Source organism: Mucor mucedo (assembly GCF_025094135.1).
Source record: "Mucor mucedo strain NRRL 3635 chromosome Unknown EV154scaffold_214, whole genome shotgun sequence".
In the NCBI taxonomy this organism is placed as follows: domain Eukaryota; kingdom Fungi; phylum Mucoromycota; class Mucoromycetes; order Mucorales; family Mucoraceae; genus Mucor; species Mucor mucedo.
In genome coordinates this window covers 36624-57967 of record NW_026252498.1, presented here as the reverse complement: position 1 = coordinate 57967, position 21344 = coordinate 36624, and the positions used below count along the sequence as shown (strand labels likewise).

At 39.1% G+C, this 21344-nt stretch overlaps 3 protein-coding genes across 3 annotated transcripts; 2 read left to right on the top strand and 1 right to left on the bottom strand.

Annotated features, from left to right (window-relative positions):
• Positions 1-2691: 2691 nt before the first annotated feature.
• Positions 2692-3723, top strand: EV154DRAFT_474426 (uncharacterized protein). Its single transcript, XM_051597958.1, has 4 exons — positions 2692-2863; positions 2928-3085; positions 3147-3437; positions 3501-3723. Exons 1-4 carry the CDS (start codon positions 2779-2781, stop codon positions 3576-3578), a joined length of 612 nt encoding a protein of 203 aa, XP_051450948.1. The 5' UTR covers positions 2692-2778; the 3' UTR covers positions 3579-3723.
• Positions 3724-4404: 681 nt separating this feature from the next.
• EV154DRAFT_530709 (uncharacterized protein) lies at positions 4405-5724 on the top strand (the record flags this gene model as incomplete). Its single annotated transcript, XM_051603780.1, has 6 exons — positions 4405-4409; positions 4458-4619; positions 4679-4808; positions 4863-4986; positions 5048-5144; positions 5291-5724. The coding sequence occupies 6 exons, from the start codon at positions 4405-4407 to the stop codon at positions 5571-5573; spliced, it is 801 nt and encodes a 266-aa protein (XP_051450947.1). The 3' UTR covers positions 5574-5724.
• Positions 5712-20460, bottom strand: EV154DRAFT_128983 (dynein heavy chain). The gene is made up of 6 exons (XM_051594004.1): positions 19927-20460; positions 19417-19859; positions 19125-19362; positions 18978-19070; positions 7845-18920; positions 5712-7763 (listed from the first exon to the last, which is right to left on the bottom strand). The coding sequence occupies exons 1-6, from the start codon at positions 20186-20188 to the stop codon at positions 5797-5799; spliced, it is 14079 nt and encodes a 4692-aa protein (XP_051450946.1). The 5' UTR covers positions 20189-20460; the 3' UTR covers positions 5712-5796.
• Positions 20461-21344: the final 884 nt, after the last annotated feature.

The window sequence follows — 21344 nt, the reverse complement described above, 5'->3', positions numbered from 1 at the left end:
GAATCACCGAGAAGGTACTCATGGCTTGCAGCATCGCCACATGTGAAATACTTGGCTTCTCTATTAATCATGAAGCTAGCATGCTCTACACATGTGGCATCACACATCGATCCTGCTTGTCCTGATTGGAAACCCAAAATGATCTTTCGTTCATCACAAACAACCTGACAGTTCACAGAATAGAACCCCTTTCTATTGTAATAGGATTCGGGGCAGTCGGTAGGCTTTTGAGAAAGGCGAAAATGGGTGCCATCGATGTATCCAATACAATTACGAAAAAAGTGCTGCTTTTTGATGGCTTCAGCTGCTCTTTCTCTTTGTTCCTTGTTAGGCCAGCTCATCAAGTGTTTAAGGTTGTCGGTGATTGCCTTAAAACAGCGGTTGGTGTAGTCAGTGACAGAGCCTTTGCTGATTCCAAACAAAGTTGCAATCTGCTCAATGCTGTTACCAGTTCCATCGTGACTTAATCGTCTCAAGGTTACTGCAAGTTGAACGTGAACATCCCTTTGAGGAATGAAACTCTGGTTGTTGAAGACTGCGTGACCTTCAATCAAGCGAAGGAGCTTTAAGAACGAGTCCTTATTCATTCTGCAAATCTTAACAAACTCTTCGTCGTTCCACTCGAGGAAATACTCGCGATACTGGTCCAGTTTAGGAATGCCAGGTCCACTGTTGAGAACACGTTTCGTTTCTAATCCACTCAAGAGTTCGTGCATCTCTTCCGCTTCTTCTTCATTTTCAATGATAACATTGTGCTTAAGCAAAGACTTCATCTCGTTCAAAGTTTGTTGTCTAATAGATTGTTTGGGCATTTTAAAAGTTGAAAATAAAAGATAATATTTATGAAAAATGGTTTAAAGTGAAAAGGGGAAGCTAGAGCTGTATTTGGCTTATGACGAGTTTTCCCAGCCTAAAAAGATTCCCGGAACTTCGAAATAAAATTCCCGCGATTTTTGAAAAAATTTAATGTTTGGCACCCCCTATTGTCCATCTTTTTAAAAACGAAAAAATAAAAAAGTGTAAAAAAAAAAAGAAGAAAAGGAAGAAAAAAAGAAAAAAGTCTTGGTTTTACATTTTTTGAAGCAAGTCACCTGAAATAAAAATCTATAATTGCTTTTAGTGAAACGTACAACAGCTACGTCCTTTCGTACATGAAAGATATAAAAAAAACTACGTAATCGTCTCTTTATCTTTTTAGTTGCCGCTTTAAATGATAAACTGTTCCCGTTTATCAGCACAAAGAAAGATTACTTTTAACGTCTTCTAAAGAGCTTAGACTCATTTCTTTGTGTCAGTACAAAGGCACTAGATTTATGGTTACATGTCAGAGCTTTAAACATGCTCTGGGGAGTATAGGTGAACGTTTAAGGGAACAGCAAAAGAGGGCTTATTGATTGGTGTTATGATGTCAATAGACAATTTCTGCAAGGTAAACCTTATTTATTTAACTCGGATCCTTTTAAATCCGCCAAGAGCGATTGCAATATATGATCATGGCAAATAAATCAGTATAAGATCTTAGCTGTACTTAATTACAATTTAGAATGTAAGAAAATATATTAGAAGTAATTTGCTGGAAGTGAGAAAAAAAAAGAAAAAAAATATGCGTTGTGTAACCAAAGAAACACGGGAATAGTTTTTCAGGGAATACAGTGGTACACTTGAAGCAGCTTAGTCAAGTGAAAGAGGAACAAGCAGCTAATTCAGGGTCATTTAAGATTCGTGGCGTGAGGAGTTTTAGTAAAAAAAAAAAAAAAAAAAAAAGAAGAGAGTCATATTCGCAATAAACATTTCATTACTGGTAAATGTGCTGTTTCTATTGTAGCAAATTTTTTGATTACGAAATATTTTGTTCCTGGGTTGATTTTAAACATTGTCTTTGACTCTTTTAAGATAATCCGGAATGAATTTGAGCTATTTTTTTTTTTTTTTTTTTTTTTTTTTTGGCATTAAAATAATATAGTTAGTCTATCTTGTGCATTGTTACAGCATTGAATTTTGCCAATCAACTACATCCTAACAAGCATAACTGAGGTATCTTTTTTCATTTGGAATTTCAATGATTGTATAGACATAAAAGATTTCATTTTAGAGAAAACCGTATCGGTTACACATTTGTTTGATACGTATACACTTTCTCTTCAAATGGATTGACCGTTTAAAGTATGAGGTCCTCAGAACGGAATTATTCGTATGTAAGATTGAGCTGCTGCTCAGATGTTTGAAGCGATATCAATGTTTGTATAAGTGATAGCACAGCTAGTGCGCTTCTAGGACTGACTATTTGGAGATATGTATGACAATATGGGTAGTACAGACTGTATGGCGGAGAATACATGACATCAATGCGGGTGCTATTGTTGCACCCATTACATGCAGTGATAGAAGGACTGGACATATCAGTTAATTAATCATATTGTTCAAAAGACAAATATTTGGCGAACCATCAATGACTATTGGAAAAAATTTTAAAAAGAAAGGGAGAAAAAGAAAAGCAGCATATTAACAACAAACTGAGAGTTTCATTATTCACATTGGCAACTATTCTTGGTGGGTTAATAACTGAGGTAAAAGAACTAGATTCAGTGATAAATCATATTTGACACATCACTTGCTTTTACTTTCTATCACAATGGAAATTTTAACTGTCACATTTAGAAATTTAGCTTACGTCATTTTATGTTGTCCAATCATTACTCTTTGAAATCTGCCACTATAAAAATTTCATGGATCTTGCTTGCTAAGGACTCTTTATTCCACCTATTTAAAAAATTTAAAATGTCGTTTATCAAGTCTTTTAGTAATTTAGTCCTTACACGTTCTCTTTCAACAAGATCCTTACATCCCAAAAAGTTTGTCAGTAGTAAGTTTGTTCATTTTCTCCCCCGTCGTATCACTCAGAAAATATTAACGTGTTTTTATACTAGTCTTGGAAAACGTACCTATCAAACCTCGTAACCCTTGGCAGATTTATTTGCGTGAAAATATCAACAATTACAAGAATGAAAATGGTAAGGTTGAACTCAAGGTCGCCACCAGACTTATGGGAGATAAATGGAAGGCGTTGGATGAAACGGAAAAAGCTGTAAGTAAAAGGGTATGTTGGGAACTACGCGTTTGGTTTTATTAATTTGCATTATTACCAGAGATGTAAAAAGATTTACGAACAAGAGGTAGAAGCTCACAACATTAAAAAGAATGAAGCTTTGAAAAATGCCACTCCCCAACAATTTTTTGAAGAGAACAGATTAAGAAGAAAATACAAATTAAATTTGATTAAAGATCCAAGCCAACCCAAGCGTCCTATGAATAGTTTCATGTATTTCCTTAAACACCTCAGAGAAACCAAAGATCCTGTTATGAAGAGGGGCGATGTCAAAGAACAAGCTACAAGTGCTTCAGATTTATACAAAGCTCTAAGTGAAGCTGAAAAAGCGGTAAGGCATATTATAAATGATAAACAAGACAATGTGCTCATCTGTCTTCAAATGATAAAATAGCGCTATGTTGAACTGGCTAATCGTGCTAGTGAAAAGTACCAACAAGAAATCAAAGCATACAGAGAGTCAGCCATGTAAAGAAAAATTAATATTTATGCATTGTACACCATTGTTTCACTCAAAAGTAAAGCGATTTCATGGAAATTGCCATCAGGGAACACGTATTTTAAATTCAAACGTCAAGTAATAAAACATTACAGAATTTATTTTTAAATGTCAGTAACATCTTGTTGGATGTGGTACATTCAGTGGAAACAACTGCTACATAAGAATCACAGGACTGCTTTCATCCCTTTCCAATTTAAAAATTGAAGTAGTGAGCAAACCGTTTTATTTTTCTTTTTCTTTTAAAATGAATTTTTTGCTTCGGATATTACGCGTCGAGAGTAAACGAAGAAGACCGATTTTTTTTTCAGAGCGCAATTACCTAGCCTCGGTTAATTATGACGAAGAAATTGATACAGACGAAGACGACGATGTAGAACCGACAAAAGAAACCGTATCTAAAGACACCAACATCAATGAATAAAAGGGATGATACAAAAAATCAAAATTAAAAATAAGTTACAGCGTTTGCACTATAAATCCAGTCATACATCATATAGGTAGTATGTACCTGTAGCCATGATCCAAAGTGGACTGTTTACTACTTGACAGGAAAAGAGACAGGGGCATTTTCCTAACTCCCTGAAACGAGAAGCTTGAGTGCTTTAGTTTGGTCCATATTCCACGATTTACTTTTAGTGTGTAAACCTGAGTCTTTAAAGGGAAACAACATGAACAGATTCCCATAAATCAATTTGTGATTCTCTATCGTAGTAACCCTAAGAACACCCTGATGGTCGACTTCTTTCTTTTTTTCAGAAAGCGACCAAATTCCACATTCTTTTTTCGCAATAACAAAATGAAGTAAGCACGATAATTTTGTGTCTATATCCATGTCTAATTAGTACACAGTGTTGTGAAAGAAATCCAAAGAATTAATGAAAGAGAAATAACAAGTGGAACTTGGTCAGAATCGGCGTCTTGGCACGTACAGTACAAAGATACAGCTTGGATCTTTGCTGGTAATCTCCCGTTTGAATTAACAGAAGGTGATGTCGTTTGCATCTTTTCGCAGTAAGTCTCGATGTTTTACCCCCAAAAACCACAAATATTCTGACCACGCTCACACACAGATACGGTGAAATTATTCATATTGAACTTATACGTGATCACAAAACCGGTAAATCTAAAGGTTTTGCTTTTATCCAGTATGAAGATCAGCGTAGCACAGTCTTAGCCGTAGACAATTTGAATGGTGCAGACGCAAGTATTACTATTGGGTCCTCTTGCACATCAGCCTTTAACATTTTCTAGTAGGTTTTGGGACGTACTTTACGTGTTGATCATTCATTTGGACCTAAAAAGCAAAAAAAGAGAGAGGGGGAAGAAGAATCGGACGATGACCAGCCCAAGATGAATGTTGCTCCTGAATTAGTCGAAGGTTAGTTTTGAGCATTTGATTAAATTGTATTTGTCACATTATTCTGAACTTTTTTTTTTAGTGGTTGAAAAGGAAAAATCGAAACCAAAGCCCAAGCCTATCGATGTGGATGAAGAGGACCCTATGGCTGCTTACTTTAGAGATAAAAAGGAAAAGAAGTCGAAAAAGAAGAGTAGTAAGCATCATAAAAGCTCTAAAGAGGAAAGTCGTAGCCACCGTAAAAAAGTAGATCGCCTATTGGAAGGAGTAGAAGCAGATCACCCATTAAGAGAAGAAGCAGATCGCCCATTGGACGTAATAAAAGAAGTAGATCGCCTGTTGAAAGACGAAGAAGAAGTAGATCGCCTGTCGAAAGAAAAAGAAGTAGATCACCCGTCGAGAGAAAAAGAAGTAGTTCGCCTACTGAAAGAAGAAGAAGAAGTCGGTCGCCCTATGATAGTAGAAGAAATAGATCTCCTTTTGAGAGAAGAAGAAGTAGATCTCCTTATAGAAGAAGTAGATCCCCCTATAGCAGAAGTAGTGGATCTCATAACAGAAGAAGTAGATCTCCTGTGGAAAGAAAGAGCCGATTCGATGTTAAACCTTGATGTATTTTAAAAATAATTTATGAAAATAAAAGGAAAACCAGCTCTCATTTCAACTTTAAAAGTGGATCTGACTTTGTATAATGGTATGTTATGTCCCCACTTATTGATCAATGCTTAATATGTACAAATAAAGAATATCACTTATTACTGTTGCCAAACTTTCAAAAAACTGATATGAAGACTTTTTTATTTTTTAAAATTTGGGGGGTGGACAAATAATGAATTAAAAAGACATGATGAGAGCCACGGCTCTTTGAGGAATTCTGTCTTTTTCTTCAGCGTTTGCAGGTACGCTAATTGTAAACAATAAATCGGTTCTGTCAGAATTGAGATACACAGGTAATTCGACAATATTCTTGACTTCTTTTCTTTGATCTTTACGAATCCATCTAATAGCTGTCTTTGGCAATTTACTGCTTGGTTCAGATGTCAAACAGATTTCGTTATTATCCCATTGTCCACCTTCCATCTTTAAACCACGAATACGGTATCCTGCGGCATCTTGTTTAATTTCTCCAATATCAACATCCAATACGAGTTCTTCAAGAGACCATTTATAACGTTGAGCGGTAGCTTGTCTTGTAGCAGTAACATATGCCTCAGGTGTAAAGAGACTTCCGATAGCAATTTCAACTTGATCAAATGATGTTTCTTGAGAAAGAGCTTCTACTTGATCGAGACGTAACTTAAGATCAGCCAACCATGAGTTTAAAGACGCGCTACGGGGAACCTTGTATCTCTTCCAATGATCAGGAATAAGACCCTTATTTAACCAGTTCATCAATTGACGTAAATGATTCGTTTGCTTCAGTTCACCGACACACACCTTTTGTAATGAAATCAAATCTTCCTTAATGATACGTAACAGTTTACGAGCAATTTGGTTTTCACGCTCAAAGAATCTGAACAAAGGATCCATAATACCAGAGCTATCACGTTGCATCACCTTAATGTTAGCAGGCAAAAGACTCAACCAGTTAGTAATAGAAATATTCAAGGCACGCATCCAAGCAGGTTGTGCAGTAGTGGCGACTTGTTTACTTGCAGCACCAGCAGTCTCGGGTGTAAAGGCAGTTTCATCGTCATCACTCAAACTCTTCATTTTACGGACCTTAGACAACATCTTATTACCCTTGAGAGTCAAAAGAACACGTTCTGCATTAGAAGGCAACCCAAGCCATGTAGGAGGCTCACGATCGGGTAATTTGTTGACCCATTCCAAGAATTGTTCCATTTTGGTACCATCAGGTACAACGATTGACTTTTCATGTTCACCGCTACCCTTAACAAGTTGGAAATCAATATCGTAACATTCAGGCGTAAACAAGTTATTGACAAAGGAATCCAAAAGACGTTGATCATACTCGTTATCGATACGACCACCATAAATGGATTGCTTCAAAAGAGAACGAATAGCATCCCAAGGAATCTTTTCGGGTGAGATATTGGCTCGACCGCCGGATGCGGTATCTAACCATTTATCGATGGTATTAAATGCACAATCTTGATCAGAATCGTTGAATTCATAAACCTTAGTCCAACCAAGAGGCACATATCTCAAACGTTCTTGGACTACGGCATGAAGCCATGCTAACATGAAATAAAGACGAGCACGTTCAGTGGGTCCACGGGATAAACGAGAAGGAGGAATACTACGAAGAGATTCTTGAAGATTGGCCTTGATTCCTGGAGGAGGTTCGAACATCAAAATACGGGACATACGCAATAAATTGACAGGGACCTTTGGATTGGTTTCCATTGTCAAAAAGAGACGGAAGTTACGGTGAGGCTTCATACTATGCAATTTCTTTTCCAGTTGACCGAGCCAAGATGGTGCTAAATGAACATTCTTCAACATGACCCAATTACCTGTCTTGATGGCAGTAGAGATAGCTTGATCGGCTAACGCAAAACCTTCGGCAGAACCCATAGCTACAGAAGTACAACGCGTGTTGTTTTCAGCGACCAAATTATCAACACGGTAACTTGCATCATAACCAGGAACGGAACAGAAAGCTAAAGGAGTAGCACTGCCGACTTCTTCCATGACGATTTGTTGTAAATTCAGCTCACCAGAGTTCATAAACTCGCTATCAAAGATCTCAGTTGCAAAGATGGATGTGGCAGGTAATAATCGGTCGGATCTGAAACACTTGATGACCAACATTTTACGCAGAGAATCCAAAGCAGCTTAATAGGCAACAAAAGTGTTAATACAAAACAATCTACTAATCATTTTTTTTTTTTTTAAAAAAAAAAAAAAAAACTTACGGCTTCTTCCAGCACCTTCCCAACAAAGAGGGACAATAGTTTCGGGACTATCATGTTCGGCAAATGCTCTCCATTCATCTTCGTTCATAATTATATGTTCAATCATCTTGTTGAAGCAAGGAAGGGTTGAGAATTCCTTGATACGTTGAGAAGTTTCGTCAGAGATAAAGTTAGGCATGTTCATACCAGCAGCTGTCAAAGTAGAACCAACAACGGCATCACCACCGCTTAAGAGGAAATCGTATTCACTTTCATCCATATTTTCTTGAGTACCGCGGATACGAATTTGACAAAGCAAAACGGCGTACATTGTATAATCTTCATGTACCAAAGTACGAGAAGCACGCTTGTAGGCAGCAGAGAATAAGTCTCGAGATAAAATTTCCAAACGTTCGGTAGGATCTACAATACCCTTCAAATTAGGATTAGCATGAATAACATATTCAAAGATTTCATAGAAGAAATCTAAAGAGAATTGATAGAAATGGTTGACCAAATTGAGTTGCTCCATAGCGAAGAAAATAGAACTACAAGCATGAGCAAGAGGAGTGTAAATAGCAGTTGTTTGCTCGACTTCTTGCATGACAGTGTTCGTTTCATCAACCTTTCGAGTAATTTCTGCTGCTTCTTTCTTTAATGTTTCTAATGTATCAATGACCTTGTCATCGTCCAAGATATTACCCTTTGACTCATTCAAGGCTTGTAAGAGGGACTTTTCAAGATGACGCAATTTAAGCTGGAATTCACCCTGAAGCTTGATCAAATCTGTACGCTTTTGATCGACATCGGGACGTTCAGCCTTGAGCACCTTGTTCAAACATTGACTTTGCAAACTACCACGAGTAACAGTGAAATTAACAAATGTGACACGAGAACAGATATCGGGTGCAAAGTTGACTGAGGGATCACGAGTGGAAAGGAAGAGAGTAAAAGCAGGCGAGAAATCGATATCTTGACTACCCAAACGAATCAAAACACGACCACCAGTACGACGCAATTCCTTGTTAAGGACAGGGTTCAAAATGGGATCTAAATGTTCGACATCTTGAATCAAAATAGGATTACCGAAACGTAAAGCACTTTCAAGATTTTTGATAAATGAATCGTCCAAGAAACTAGTGACTGTAATCTTACGATCCTTATATTCGTTGATCAAAAAGTTTGTAGCTTGACCAGAAGGATCAATGATTAATGGGTATCTATCAAAACGCTTGAGCATGATGGCATTCTCGATACAAAGTTGATCAACAGGGAGTGAGTTCGCTTGCCAGGAAAGACGATCATCAGCAGTAGAGAGATATTCGGTGAGTGATACCTCATGTTTGAATTGGATATTAGCAGCCAAAAGATGATCCATCCATTTTTGAATTAGAATATCACGATATTGTTGATCAAAGTAACCGCCATAGGCCATAAAGGCAGCAGCCAAAAGAACGTCGCCAACAATAGTACCCATTTGACTTTCAAAGGCTTGACTAGCAGATTCCCAACGAGTCTTTTCAGAAGACAAAGAACTCAAAAGTGTGATACTACGATCGACCTTGAACTTGACACGTTCCATTTCGGACTTAATCAATTGAGTTTCACCAACAAGGGCTGCATATTCATCCTTATATCGACCGATACTTTTTTCGAGGCCAGCAATCATTTGCTCGATTTCAACGGCTTGATTCTTGGTATCATCTGAGCTTCTTTGCAATTGATTCAACTCTTCACGAAGAGGACCAACACGGTCTAAAATTTCAGAAAAGTTACATTGGGCAGTAACCCACTTGAAAAGAGGACCACATGCCTTAGAGGCACGATTAACGGCTTCATGTTCAAAGCTTGGGTTGTTGAGGAAATTTTCACGCATGTACTTTCGTAATTGCTTGGTGATTTGTAATTCAGTATTATAGTTGACAATACTTGAAATGAAGTCATCACGACGAATAATACTTTGGACATTCTTCCAGCTATCGATTTTATGGCCCAGCATGGTACAGACAGACTCCATGGTAAGTTTGACAGCTTCTGGAGGATTACTCATAGAGCGCACTTCGGTAAGATGTTGTCTCTTGATACTTCTGACACTGTTTTCAGCTTCCTTGACAGCAGGTTCGGCATTTGCCAAATCGTTATCAACAACGGTACGACGAGCTTCAATTTCCTTGTTTTGGATCTTCAAATTACTCTTGATCTTGTAAGAATCAGCCTTCTTTTGTTCGGCTTCCTTCTCATCCGCCAACATTTGTTTGATCTTTTCATTAGCCTGATATTCTTTCTTTTCAAGCTGGTTCTTTTTGATGGCAAGACTCTTTCTCAATTCTTCGACCTTGATCACAGTATCCTTCAACTTCTCTAAACCAACGTTAAGATGGCGTTGTTGTTCTTCCAAATCTTCACGCTTCTCATTGTATAAACGAACATAATGAGAAATGAAATCTAAGAAATGACGAGGAGTAGCATAGTTGTGGCGGCCTTGACGTTTACTGAGTTTAGCATTAATCTCGTAGAGAGATTGATGAACATAGACAAGGGCATTGACAACAGCTTGACGATGACTAGGAGGAATAGGCAAGTTACGGTAAGCAATAGGGAAGTTGAAAGAGGGGGAGAAGTTGGGTACATCCAGATCCAGGGTCTTTGTAAATTCAATACCGACTTGATAGAAAGCTTGATCGGGCCAATCACCAAACCAATCCAAAACACAACGATTGAATAAGGCAGGAGAAGTAGCAGCACGAGAAGCAAGACCACCTTCGGGAGGGTTCATAGTGAAAACAACATGCAAGTTACGCATAACCTGTTGGTTAAACCACTTGTATAATTCTTCATTGGAGTCAAGCATCAAACCGTCGCGTTGGGCACCTTCTTTACATGCAGTCATAAGAGCGGAGTACTCATCACCTTCAAAAAGGCCGGGAACTTCGGCGTTCGCTAAGAGTGTGTTCATACGTTCCAAGAAACCAGAATCCAATACGTTAGATTCGTCCATGATGAAACAGATCTTCTCGCCCTTGCAACCAGCACGGCGGAGCACAGTACGAAGATCGTCATCGAAATCAGCGCCAGTATACTTGTTATGAACCTTGATTTGGAAAACGCTCAAACCATTCATCCAAGCAACGAAACGAGATAAAGTAGTTTTACCGGAACCACTGACACCAATAAGCAAAAGATGGCCTTGAGGTTGTCTGAATACACGATCAATACGAAGAACATGTTCAAGTACATCGTTAAAGAGCACAAGAGCGACATCCAATTCTTCTTCGTAAAAGACCTTAAGACGAGCCTTTGCAAACTCACGCAATTGATCGCGCTTGACAGGAATATAATGCTTGGACAACCAATTAGAGAAAAGAATAGGACGTTCAAGAGCTTCTTCTTGGTTGAGAGCTGGGAAATGTTTCATGGCAATCGAGTCAATCATATCATCTGTCCACTTACGATCCTCATCATCGACCAAACGATCTTGGAAAAGACGCAAAGCTTCGTGAGCCCAAATACGTACTAATCCTTCGACAGTTAAAGTTTCCAAAGGTTTGATAGCTTCATAGATACCACGGACCCAACGTGTTAATTCACGAGGAGAGTAAATATAATGAGCTTGAATATCGGGTGTAAAACGCTTTTGGGAGGCCAAATAAAGTTCTACCATAGCCGCCGTAAGAGGTTCAGAATAACCACGCAAGTTGGGAACCACCTTAAGCATAGCACGAGTGAAAGTACTGTAAATCTGCATAAGAGAAAGTTGACCAGCATAATCGACCATGACCAAAGGAGCATGACGAAGGAAACGATGAGAAAGGGGAACACGGCCAGGATCAGTGGGAGGATTACAAGCACCAACAAATTGGATACGTTCCAAAGTGACCCAAGACTTGTCACTAGTTCTCCAGAAACCATTGTACTCGACCAATTGTCTGAGGAAAGAAATGACCCGTTGAGTGTTGTACTTATCAGTAGCGGGTAAATTGATTTCATCACAGAAAATAACGAGCCAGCGTCCAATCATGGTGGGAGACAAGATAACACCGTTAGGAGTCTTTCTGTATTCACAATGCTGTTCAAAGGTCTTGAGAATCAATTCAGGTGTAGTGGCACTAGAGAAATTGAGACCAGCGACTTCCATATCAGGGAGCTTACGGAGTGCACTGAAAAGAGTCATGGTCTTACCAGAACCAGGGGGACCACAAAGAATAAGAGGTTTATGCTCTGATAACCAAGAATACAACACTTCTTCGTGACGAATAGTGTCAACGGTAGGAATGATCATATCGGCATCAGCGACCTTGTGTGTTTCAATTTCGATAACAGGGACCTTAGATTCCCAAGGGACCCATTGACCAGTGTTTACTGCGATATCGTAATCAATGATGCTGGAATTATTGGCAGCAGGAGGTAACTCATAGGTAGTAACGCCACGAACAAATTCACCGAGAATTGCACGAACTTCAAGCTTACAATCACCGGAGAAACTCCAGATAGCAGAGTAAACAACACGCTTTGTGATATAACCTTCCAAATGGTCACCAGTCATGGGGAAATCTGAATGTTGAGAGTTATATTCAAGGACATTACGAACAGTCTTATTTAACAAAGAGAAGAATGTTGACAGGACACGGGTACTAGTAAAGTCCATGATATGTTCCAAAGTAGATGCATAATCCAAACACTTAGCGACTAAACAGTTCTCGTCAGAAAGATCAGGTGCCATGATAGCAGCAATTGCACGTTGGGTAGCAAGATTAGGTGAGATGGAAGCTCCACCATCATCAGTTGAAGGATTGCCATCGCCAGTACGACGAACAGCGGTAGGGCCATCTTCTTCGATTTCATCCATTGGAACGTTACGCAAAGTTTCTAGGTAGTTGGTGAAGACCATAGGCAAAGTAATAATATCTTCACTAAACCAAACCATACCACAACGAGAAACGGTAGCCAAAGTAGCATATTTCAAAGTCTCGACTTCGAACATAATACGAACATTGGGAGGCAAATTGAGACGTTCACCATTAGGCAATGTCAATAAGCGATTATCATCTAAGACGGAATTCAAATTCTCTACCCATTCAGGATCAACATCACCATCAAAAATAATCCAATGACGCTTTTGACTTTCACCACGGACATTATCGACAATCTTACGAAGGATATGTGTAAACAAACCATCAGTCCATTCACGGGTGGTTGAATCCAATGTACCATAAAGAGCATCCTTGGGGATAGCCTTAGGATCAATGTTGTAAGCAATACCTTCAACGCCTTCAACACGCTCAAGAGCAGTCAGGAGGGTCTTCCAGGCAGTGGATTTACCAGCACCGGAAGGACCTACCATCATCAGACCGTGATGAATATTTTGAATTTGATACAATTGAATGACCTTGTCCATCCAAGCTTCGCCAGCAACGAGACGACGTTCATCACAAACCTTACGTAACTCTTCCTTGAGACGATCCAAATTGACAGGTGAATAGTGAACACCGGGGAAGACATCAGCAAGCAAACTGGTCAAAAGAGGAATATCTTCGGCGACCAACTTGGGTTCAACTGTTTCACGAATACTGGAGATAAGCAATTGTTGTTCGGGAACTGGTTCTGAGATAGTGGTATATTCGGTGGCATCGGCTTTACCTTCTTCAATATCTGAACGAAGTAAAGTAAGACGATCACGCTTCAAATTACCAGCACTGACTAACACACTCTTCAAAGCACGTAAACCAAAATCATAATGAGATTGAGGAGAAAGTTGTTCAGCACACAGGTTAAACAGAGGAACGACCTTAGAAGCTAGAATTTCGGCTGTACGGAAACCTTGGGAATAAAGCATGACCTGGGCAATCAATTCACGATCAGGCTTTGTCATGGCCATACTTCTAAACAATTTCTTCAAATTATCAGGCAAATTGGAACGACCAGCATAACCAGGATTCATAGTAATAAAGATACCAGTGTCAGTATTAACACGAACATTACGTCCAACCAATTCAACTTCATGATTGGGGTTGGTTGTAGCCTCTTTAAGACCCAATTGAATAGTTTGGACTTGTTGAGAAACAGCTGACAAAATACGTTCTTCGAGACGATTGAACTCATCAAAACAGCCCCACGCACCTACTTGACAAAGACCAATGAAAATACGTCCCATAGCTTGGAAATCAAAGGTTTCATCACAACAAAAGACGAGCACGAAACGGCCAAGTTGAACACCCAAAGCTTTGACGGATTCTGTCTTACCGGTACCAGCAGGACCGAAAGGTGAACCACCAAGTTTTTGTTCGAGAGCCTGAGTCAAGGTTAAATAACAACGATCGGTTAAAGGAGTTTGAACAAGTCGATCAACAACACCAAGATACTCATAACCATAGAAGAATTGAGCATTGGCCATATTAATAGTCAAACGTTCGATAGGATTTTCAACGGCGTGGTTAAAGTAGTAACGCATTTGATAAAGCCAGTTGAAATCCTTCGCAGAAGAAATCTTGTCAACAGTTAACTGACGAGTAACATCACGTTGATGGACAAGCTCTGTGACAAGATGTTCACACTTTCTACGTTTGTTAACTTGTAAGTCCAACAAGACAGCATCAGCTAAAATGTTAAGGTTTCTTTCAACAAGCTCTACAGAACGTTGAAGAGGGGTTTGGTCACCAGTTCCAGCTTCATCGATGGTAGTTAAGGATTTGTCGACCGATTGGGTCCAGATAATTTGAGCAGCCAACACAACGAGCTGAGCAGGATAACGGTCAATCCATTCCATAAAGGCAGGAGAGCTCATTTCGTCGGCATTATATATGGCATCAAGTTCAGTAACAGCATCGTTTAAAAGCAATGCGAGTGACACGCGCATTTCATTTTCAAGAAGAGTCAACCAATCATTAATTTTGGGATTTTCTTTGATAGATACAGGAGTCTTGAACATAACCTCTTCACCTTCTTTGGACGCCATACCAGTAATAGCGGTTTGTTCTTCATCCAACAAGATGGTAGAAATACCGGCAAACATCTTTTTAAAATGCTTCTGGATACGCAAGATATCTTTACTGTTACCAATGATTTCAAGCAAATCTTCATCACCGACGAAATAGAAACGAGGGAAGGAAGAACGCTCACGTTCAAGATATTCACCAAGTGCCTTTTGGATCTTGCTTAATAATTCAGCGAGACGTTCCAAAGACTTTTGGATATTGGGAATATTGAGCACATCCATGACAAAAGGAGATTTATAGACCTTTTTCATGACAGTCAAAAACTCGGTATTGATACTTTGGAAACGAGATGTTTCGACAGGAAGCAAATGTTTGATGTCAACACTACCACTAAAAATACCCTCCAAGTAGACCCATTGACGTTGAACATCAATCCAGACATCAAATAAGACATGGACACGGTTCAACTTATCTTCCCAGGCAGCAGCATCTTCTTCGAACACCTTGTAATAAGGAGAGAGCTTCATGGCAGTCAATGAATTGATATGCTCACCTGACTTGGTGAATAAATCATCCCAGCCACGGATAAGTCTACAACGGTTTTGGTAATTAACGAGGTCCAAAACATAACCAGTCCAGGTTTCCTTGATTTGTTTTAAGAATTCTTCTAAAGCCATTTCACCTTGAGCTTGTAAAATTACATCCTTAATAACCAATTCATTACGTTTCAAGTCAAGATCCCATAAATGACCGATGGTCATCTCAGACAAAGTAAAACGACCTTCAATACGGAGAGATTTGAAGATTTGACGCCAATGACGTTCACGAAGAGCTTCGGACTTAAGATCACCTACAAGAGGATTGACTCGTAAAAGTTGACGGAGGGTATCCTGCATGAATTCATAAGCTGCGTATTGTCTCATACGATTAGGCATTTCCTTTGTGGAGTTGACAAGTTCGTCGATATGACCACGCACTTTACGAGGTACAACTGAAGACCAAGGAGTGTCACGAATTTCGTAAACTGATTGCCAGACACGAGCGAGAGATGTCCAAACGGACTTCAAATCACGGAGTTCTTCAAGAACAGGATCCAAGCGATCTTCAGAAGTTTGTTCCAAATCGAGTGCCTCCTTTGCACGACAAACCATGTCATATTCTTCTTTAAGACGTGTAACACGACCTTCGAAGATGGATAAAGTGTTGGTGGCGATATCAGGCTTAATATCACCTTGAACAGGTTTATTCTTTTCCCATTCGGCGCAGATATCACGAATCTTTTGCTCAACGACCTTATCTTCGGCTACAATCTTCATTTGTAAACCAGCTATTTGTTCTTGGATAGCATTGTTCTTTCTACTCAAAATCTCGTTAAATGCACTCCATTCACCATCAACTTGATCGACATAAACCCAGTCGTTAGGAAATTGGAAACGCTGACGTTCCAATGTCTTTTGGCCTTGTCTGAAGAGGTCAACATCCTGACTCCACTTAGCCACCTTACGCTTCAAATCTTGAACAAAGGTAATAAATGTGACAGCTTCACCAGTAGAGTTACTTTCAATAGATTGTTGCTCCAACTCGTAACGAGCCTTGGAAACAGATGTGTGGAAATCCTTCATAGAAGAACCCAAAAGAGAACCAAACTTATTGAGAATTTCACGTTGCCATTGATCGTACTTTTGATTGACCTTGCTTTGCACCTGTTCATAGTCGACAACAAGAGGACCAAATGATTGTTCAGTTTCGGAATTATCAAAGGTAGAGCGAGCTTTCTTAATCTCCAATAAGATCTGCTGCCATTTACCAAGATCATCCTCAAGGATAGTAAAGACATGACTTGACTCTAAATCCCAAAGAGATTGATATTGCAACCAAATGTTGACATAATCAGAGACTTGGCGAATCTTATCTTCGACAATTTGGTAAGCGTGCTCGAGCGAGTTATCACCCATACGGGTTAATAAGCTAGCATAGGTCTTTTCAATGGATGGGTTATCTCTTACACTCAAGCCTCCTTCGTAACGAGAACTTTGAATACGAGGAAGGTGACAAACGACTGCTAACCAATCATGTAATTGAAACCACCAACTAGTACGAGCTTGCTCAATTGGAGGATCAAGGTACATAAGTTGATTACGGATACGAATTTCATGCACGATAGGTTGAAGGTCAGGTTTGACATCAGGAGACTTTTGGACCACAATAGCTGTTTCTTCGACTGTAGCAATACTATCACGATGAGCTCCGGCCTTTCTCTTACGTCTGCTCTTAGAAGCACTAGCTTCGGGAATAATTGCGTCTTCTGTGACCCCCATAAATGCACTGGTCCAAGAACGAATGGCTTGTTGCAAACGGGAAATCAAGACAGTTTCAATACGCTTATCTAAACCAGCGACCCATTGATCGAGATTGGAATAATTTTCCAGATTCAATCTATCAATAAGCTTTTGAACACGGCTCAAATCATCCTCAAATCTTTCAGCTTGGTAAGGGCATGCTTTCATTTCATCGACACCCTTAGTGATTTCATCATAATATCCAATCAATGCATCGACTTTGTCTTGGAATACAGACACAACATTAGCAAATTCACGAACAAACATAACATGTCTGTTTTCGCGAGCATCCAAAGGAGTACCAGTCAAATAGGATAATGGACGATGGTGAGCATCGTAAGTGTTGACAAAGTAGTCCCAACGTAAGTTAATACCTTTGGTAATCATATTGTGGACTTCGTTGCGATAACCAGCGACAAGGGTAGCAATATCAGGATTACGGTTAACTTTGTGAACAGTTTGAGAAAAAGTACGGACAGTTTCCATTAAGCTGACAGCAAAAGGATAAACACGCTTAGCATCTTTAGCGACATTAGAAATGGTATGAGGGACTTGGAAGTTTAACCAAAGCAAATTTCTGACTTCCTTGAAAAGGGTAATGATTTGACCGTCGAAATTGACACCAAGCAACAACGTGTTTTTTTGTACACGATTACGCGAGATTTCAAAAATACGGCCAGAAACAGAAAGATCTCGCTTCATAATTTCTTGGAGCCAGTTTTCGTAGATGGGGCGAGTATCCAACTTCTTGCGGAAACTACTACTTTCTGCTTGAAGCTTTTGACCTTCGGCATAAAGCTCCCAGCCCTTACCGAGAACATCCTCAACACGTTTCATATAAAGAGACAATTGACGGTCAATTTGACGAGCCCAGATGATGGCACCAGAAATAGGAGGCAAATCACGCAATTGAGCCATATGATAAGCTTCAGAATTTCTGTACTGCATTTTGAATTTATCATGCAATTTGTTAATGTCTTCTTTGACACTATCAATCAATTGAGTTTGATATTCTTGAATAGCACCACGAATCTTGGGGCGAACGAAAAGTGCATTGAACTTGGAAAACACACGGAACATTTCATTGGCACTTTTGGCTGTACCCAAGCGATCACGCAATCGAGCAATGATTTGATTTTCAACACGAGACACACGCTCATTATATGCTGTCTCTGCTTGTACCCAAATCTCTGTTCCCTCGGGTGATACATCAAGGACGTCGATATTCTTGACACTTTCGTAAGCAAGTTTAACTTCCTCAACAGCATTGATATCACTTATGCTGACGCTCTCCTCTTCCTCCATAACAGACTTGACTTGTCCGTCAACAACAACAGTTGCTTTCTTGGCACGAGGGCTGGTCATGACACGAACGATTGTTTGATGAAGTTGTTCATGTTGCTTACGGAAGGCACGCACGAAAATGACTCTCTCTTGTAACTTTGCGTGTGCTGGGTTGATCTTAATGGGTAAGAACTTTTCAGATCTCTTACGAGTTACATCACGAGCAACATTAGTAAACTCTTTAATCAATTCATCCCAAGTATGGAAAACAGCTTCAGCACCTGCTGTTGTACGCTCAAAGTCATCATACTCCATGTACATCATACGACGACTGCCGAGAACCTTTAAAAGTTGGTCATTTAAATCGCGCGAAATGGCTTCAACTAAAGGAAGTGCACGGCGAATAGGGTAAGGTGACAGCTTGAGTTTCTTGTTAAGATGGCCGAAAATCATGTGCAAGGAGTCTCTGATCTTATCCAAGTCGGTTGCAGACAAAAGCTCGTTTAAAGGGAAATCTTTCATCAACTGATTATACTTGTGCACTATTTTGTAATGAAAGTTAACAAGGCTACAAATTTTACATCGTTATAACTTCTTACCAAGCTCCATGCCTTCCTTGAGGCCAGTATCAGCAATAAAACTGACTGTAGCGTGGAAACGCTTTGCATGTTTAAGAATATCCAAAGTTAAGGCTGCGGAAATAAAAGGTTAGGTTTTTTCTTTTGTATCGCATGGTTTGTACGTACTAATTTGATCACTCTTAAGCTGCTCGTCGATCTTTTCTAAGGCACGCTCCATGCTCAGCCAAAAGTTAATTTCTTGGATTGCAGTGCCGCTTGCAGGATCACGGGACATTTTTGTGACTTTTTGGATTTCCTTGATCCAACCATTGACATCACCTTGAAGTTTGTTAAGGAAAGATGAATCAGAAAAAAGAGTAGGATCGACAGCTTCGACGGTAACACGCTTATTTTGCTCGCGGCACTGCAAAATTACATAGAATTAGTATTGTTTTATCAGCAATAAAAAAACCTTTACCTTGTCTACAGCCTTTTGGATCACAGGATGAATATTGAGAGCAATTTCGGGGATCTCAACGTTCTGCTGAAGATGTAATAAACTCAGTTCCAGTTCTGCCATTTTCTTCTTGGCCATAGGCACACCCATTTTGTTGTCTTCGTTCTTACTCTTTGAACTAGCTTCGTTGCCGGTCTTACCATGTCTAGCATTGACATAAGCATTAAAATAAGGACTGACCGCCAAATGGATATACGAATGCAAGAATTCGTATGCACTAGTTTGACCTGGTTCTCCGGAATTAGCACCAGGCAAATTAATCAGCTGTAACTGGTTTTGAAGAGGTCTTAATTGATCAAGGGTAGGTAAACGCTTGATAACAGCAAGAGATCCAACATGAGTTGGGAGGTATGTGATTTCATGAGAAACGGTATAAGAGTAAGTTGGAGGTGATGAAACATCATCTTTGTATGTAAAAAAAAAGACAGTCAGCGCGTTAGACGAATTCAGGGGGAAAAGAAAAAAAATTACCTTCATCTTTGCCACCTTCCTTTTCCTTGAGAATAAAGATGACTGGTGTTTGAGGGTCATTAGCGAAGCGTTTGAATTTTTCTGCAGTGTCAGGATAAGCAAAGAGGGTGTTTTCTAAATCAGAGACCTCGGCATCTAAGACTAAAGGTAATAATTGTTCGAAGTAATCCTGGAGTTTGCGATGATCAAATAATAGCAACACCTCGGCGGCAGGTGTAATAATAGATGATGACGGTTGGAATGAAGTATCCTCGTCAAGCATTATAGTTGGTTCTTTTATCAACTAATGAAGTGGGGATGATGGTATAAGCTGCAACTAGTTTTTTTTTTATTATTTGATCTTCTTGCCAAAAACTAGATTGTTATACAAATGTTTATCTTTTTATCCAGTACGCGTCAACAAAAGTAGACCTTTTTGTAAAGAGGAATGATGATTCTATACAAAAGCGTAGTAATAGGAAAAGATAGAAGGGTTAAAACAAAACGAGAGGGGTTATAAAATAAGATGAGGCGGACCGAGAAATTAATTTTGACCACACAGATTACGTCTAGCAAGTGGCGTAGGAGCACAGAACAGGGGACAGTACTCATTTTCTCACAGAATCATGAACAACTACTCATCTATCCGCAAGCATCCGCCAATTTTACATCATTTAAACTGATCTAGTAACGCCATATAAGCTCATGTATCAGACAAGGATAACGTCAAAAACACTGTTAATTTTAAAGGTAGACTTGTTGATCCGTATGACCTTCTTCATATCCAATGGTGCTTCGTATATTTGTTATGCATAATTATTGTTCCGTTAGTAATTGGAGTGTTTCTTCGAAAAAAAGTTTGCTTTATATACGCATAAATATCTAACTAAAAATCGACTGAATAGCATATATGAACCCGAATATCACTTTGGAAAAGTTTTTTTTTTATAATGCGTCCCATCATGCTACTGTTCTATTAATCTCTCACTTGTAGCCAAAATAGATCATAATGCAGAAGAGCTTAGTAAAGATTAATTATATCATCAAACATCATCAAAATGTTATATTTAGGATATAGAATGTAAAAGAATACAATTATAGTGGTTACTTAATTAGTTATTATTAATTATATAAGTTATCAACAAGATTTTAGTGTGCTTAATCTCGCTTCAAACCATTAAATAATAGACAGTGTTTTTAAAAATGCTGTCTTTTTTTGTTACTTTGTTACATTCCTAAAAGCGAGCTACGAGGCCCGGTCGGCTATAGAAAAACTGTGGCTTTATAAGAGAAAAATGTTATTTACCAATTGTCTTGTCCGTAATGCTGTTCATGAGCTATTCCTTCAACGTTAGGGGATAGAGGGCGTATTTTGTAAATAAGTCTTGCTTGAAATCATTAAAGAATAACACTTTTGTGTATCGATGGTCTTCAATGTT

Bases quoted from the DNA above. Each gene is read 5' to 3' on its own strand.
- EV154DRAFT_474426 (XM_051597958.1), top strand. From the start codon at position 2,779: ATGTCGTTTATCAAGTCTTTTAGTAATTTAGTCCTTACACGTTCTCTT. The intron at 3,086-3,146 runs GTAAGTAAAAGG...CATTATTACCAG, and splicing joins TGGATGAAACGGAAAAAGCT to AGATGTAAAAAGATTTACGA. The intron at 3,438-3,500 runs GTAAGGCATATT...ATGATAAAATAG, and splicing joins TAAGTGAAGCTGAAAAAGCG to CGCTATGTTGAACTGGCTAA.
- EV154DRAFT_128983 (XM_051594004.1), bottom strand. From the start codon at position 20,188: ATGCTTGACGAGGATACTTCATTCCAACCGTCATCATCTATTATTACA. The intron at 19,363-19,416 runs GTAAAGGTTTTT...GTAATTTTGCAG, and splicing joins TCCAAAAGGCTGTAGACAAG to TGCCGCGAGCAAAATAAGCG. The intron at 7,764-7,844 runs GTAAGTTTTTTT...TTGCCTATTAAG, and splicing joins GGAAGGTGCTGGAAGAAGCC to CTGCTTTGGATTCTCTGCGT.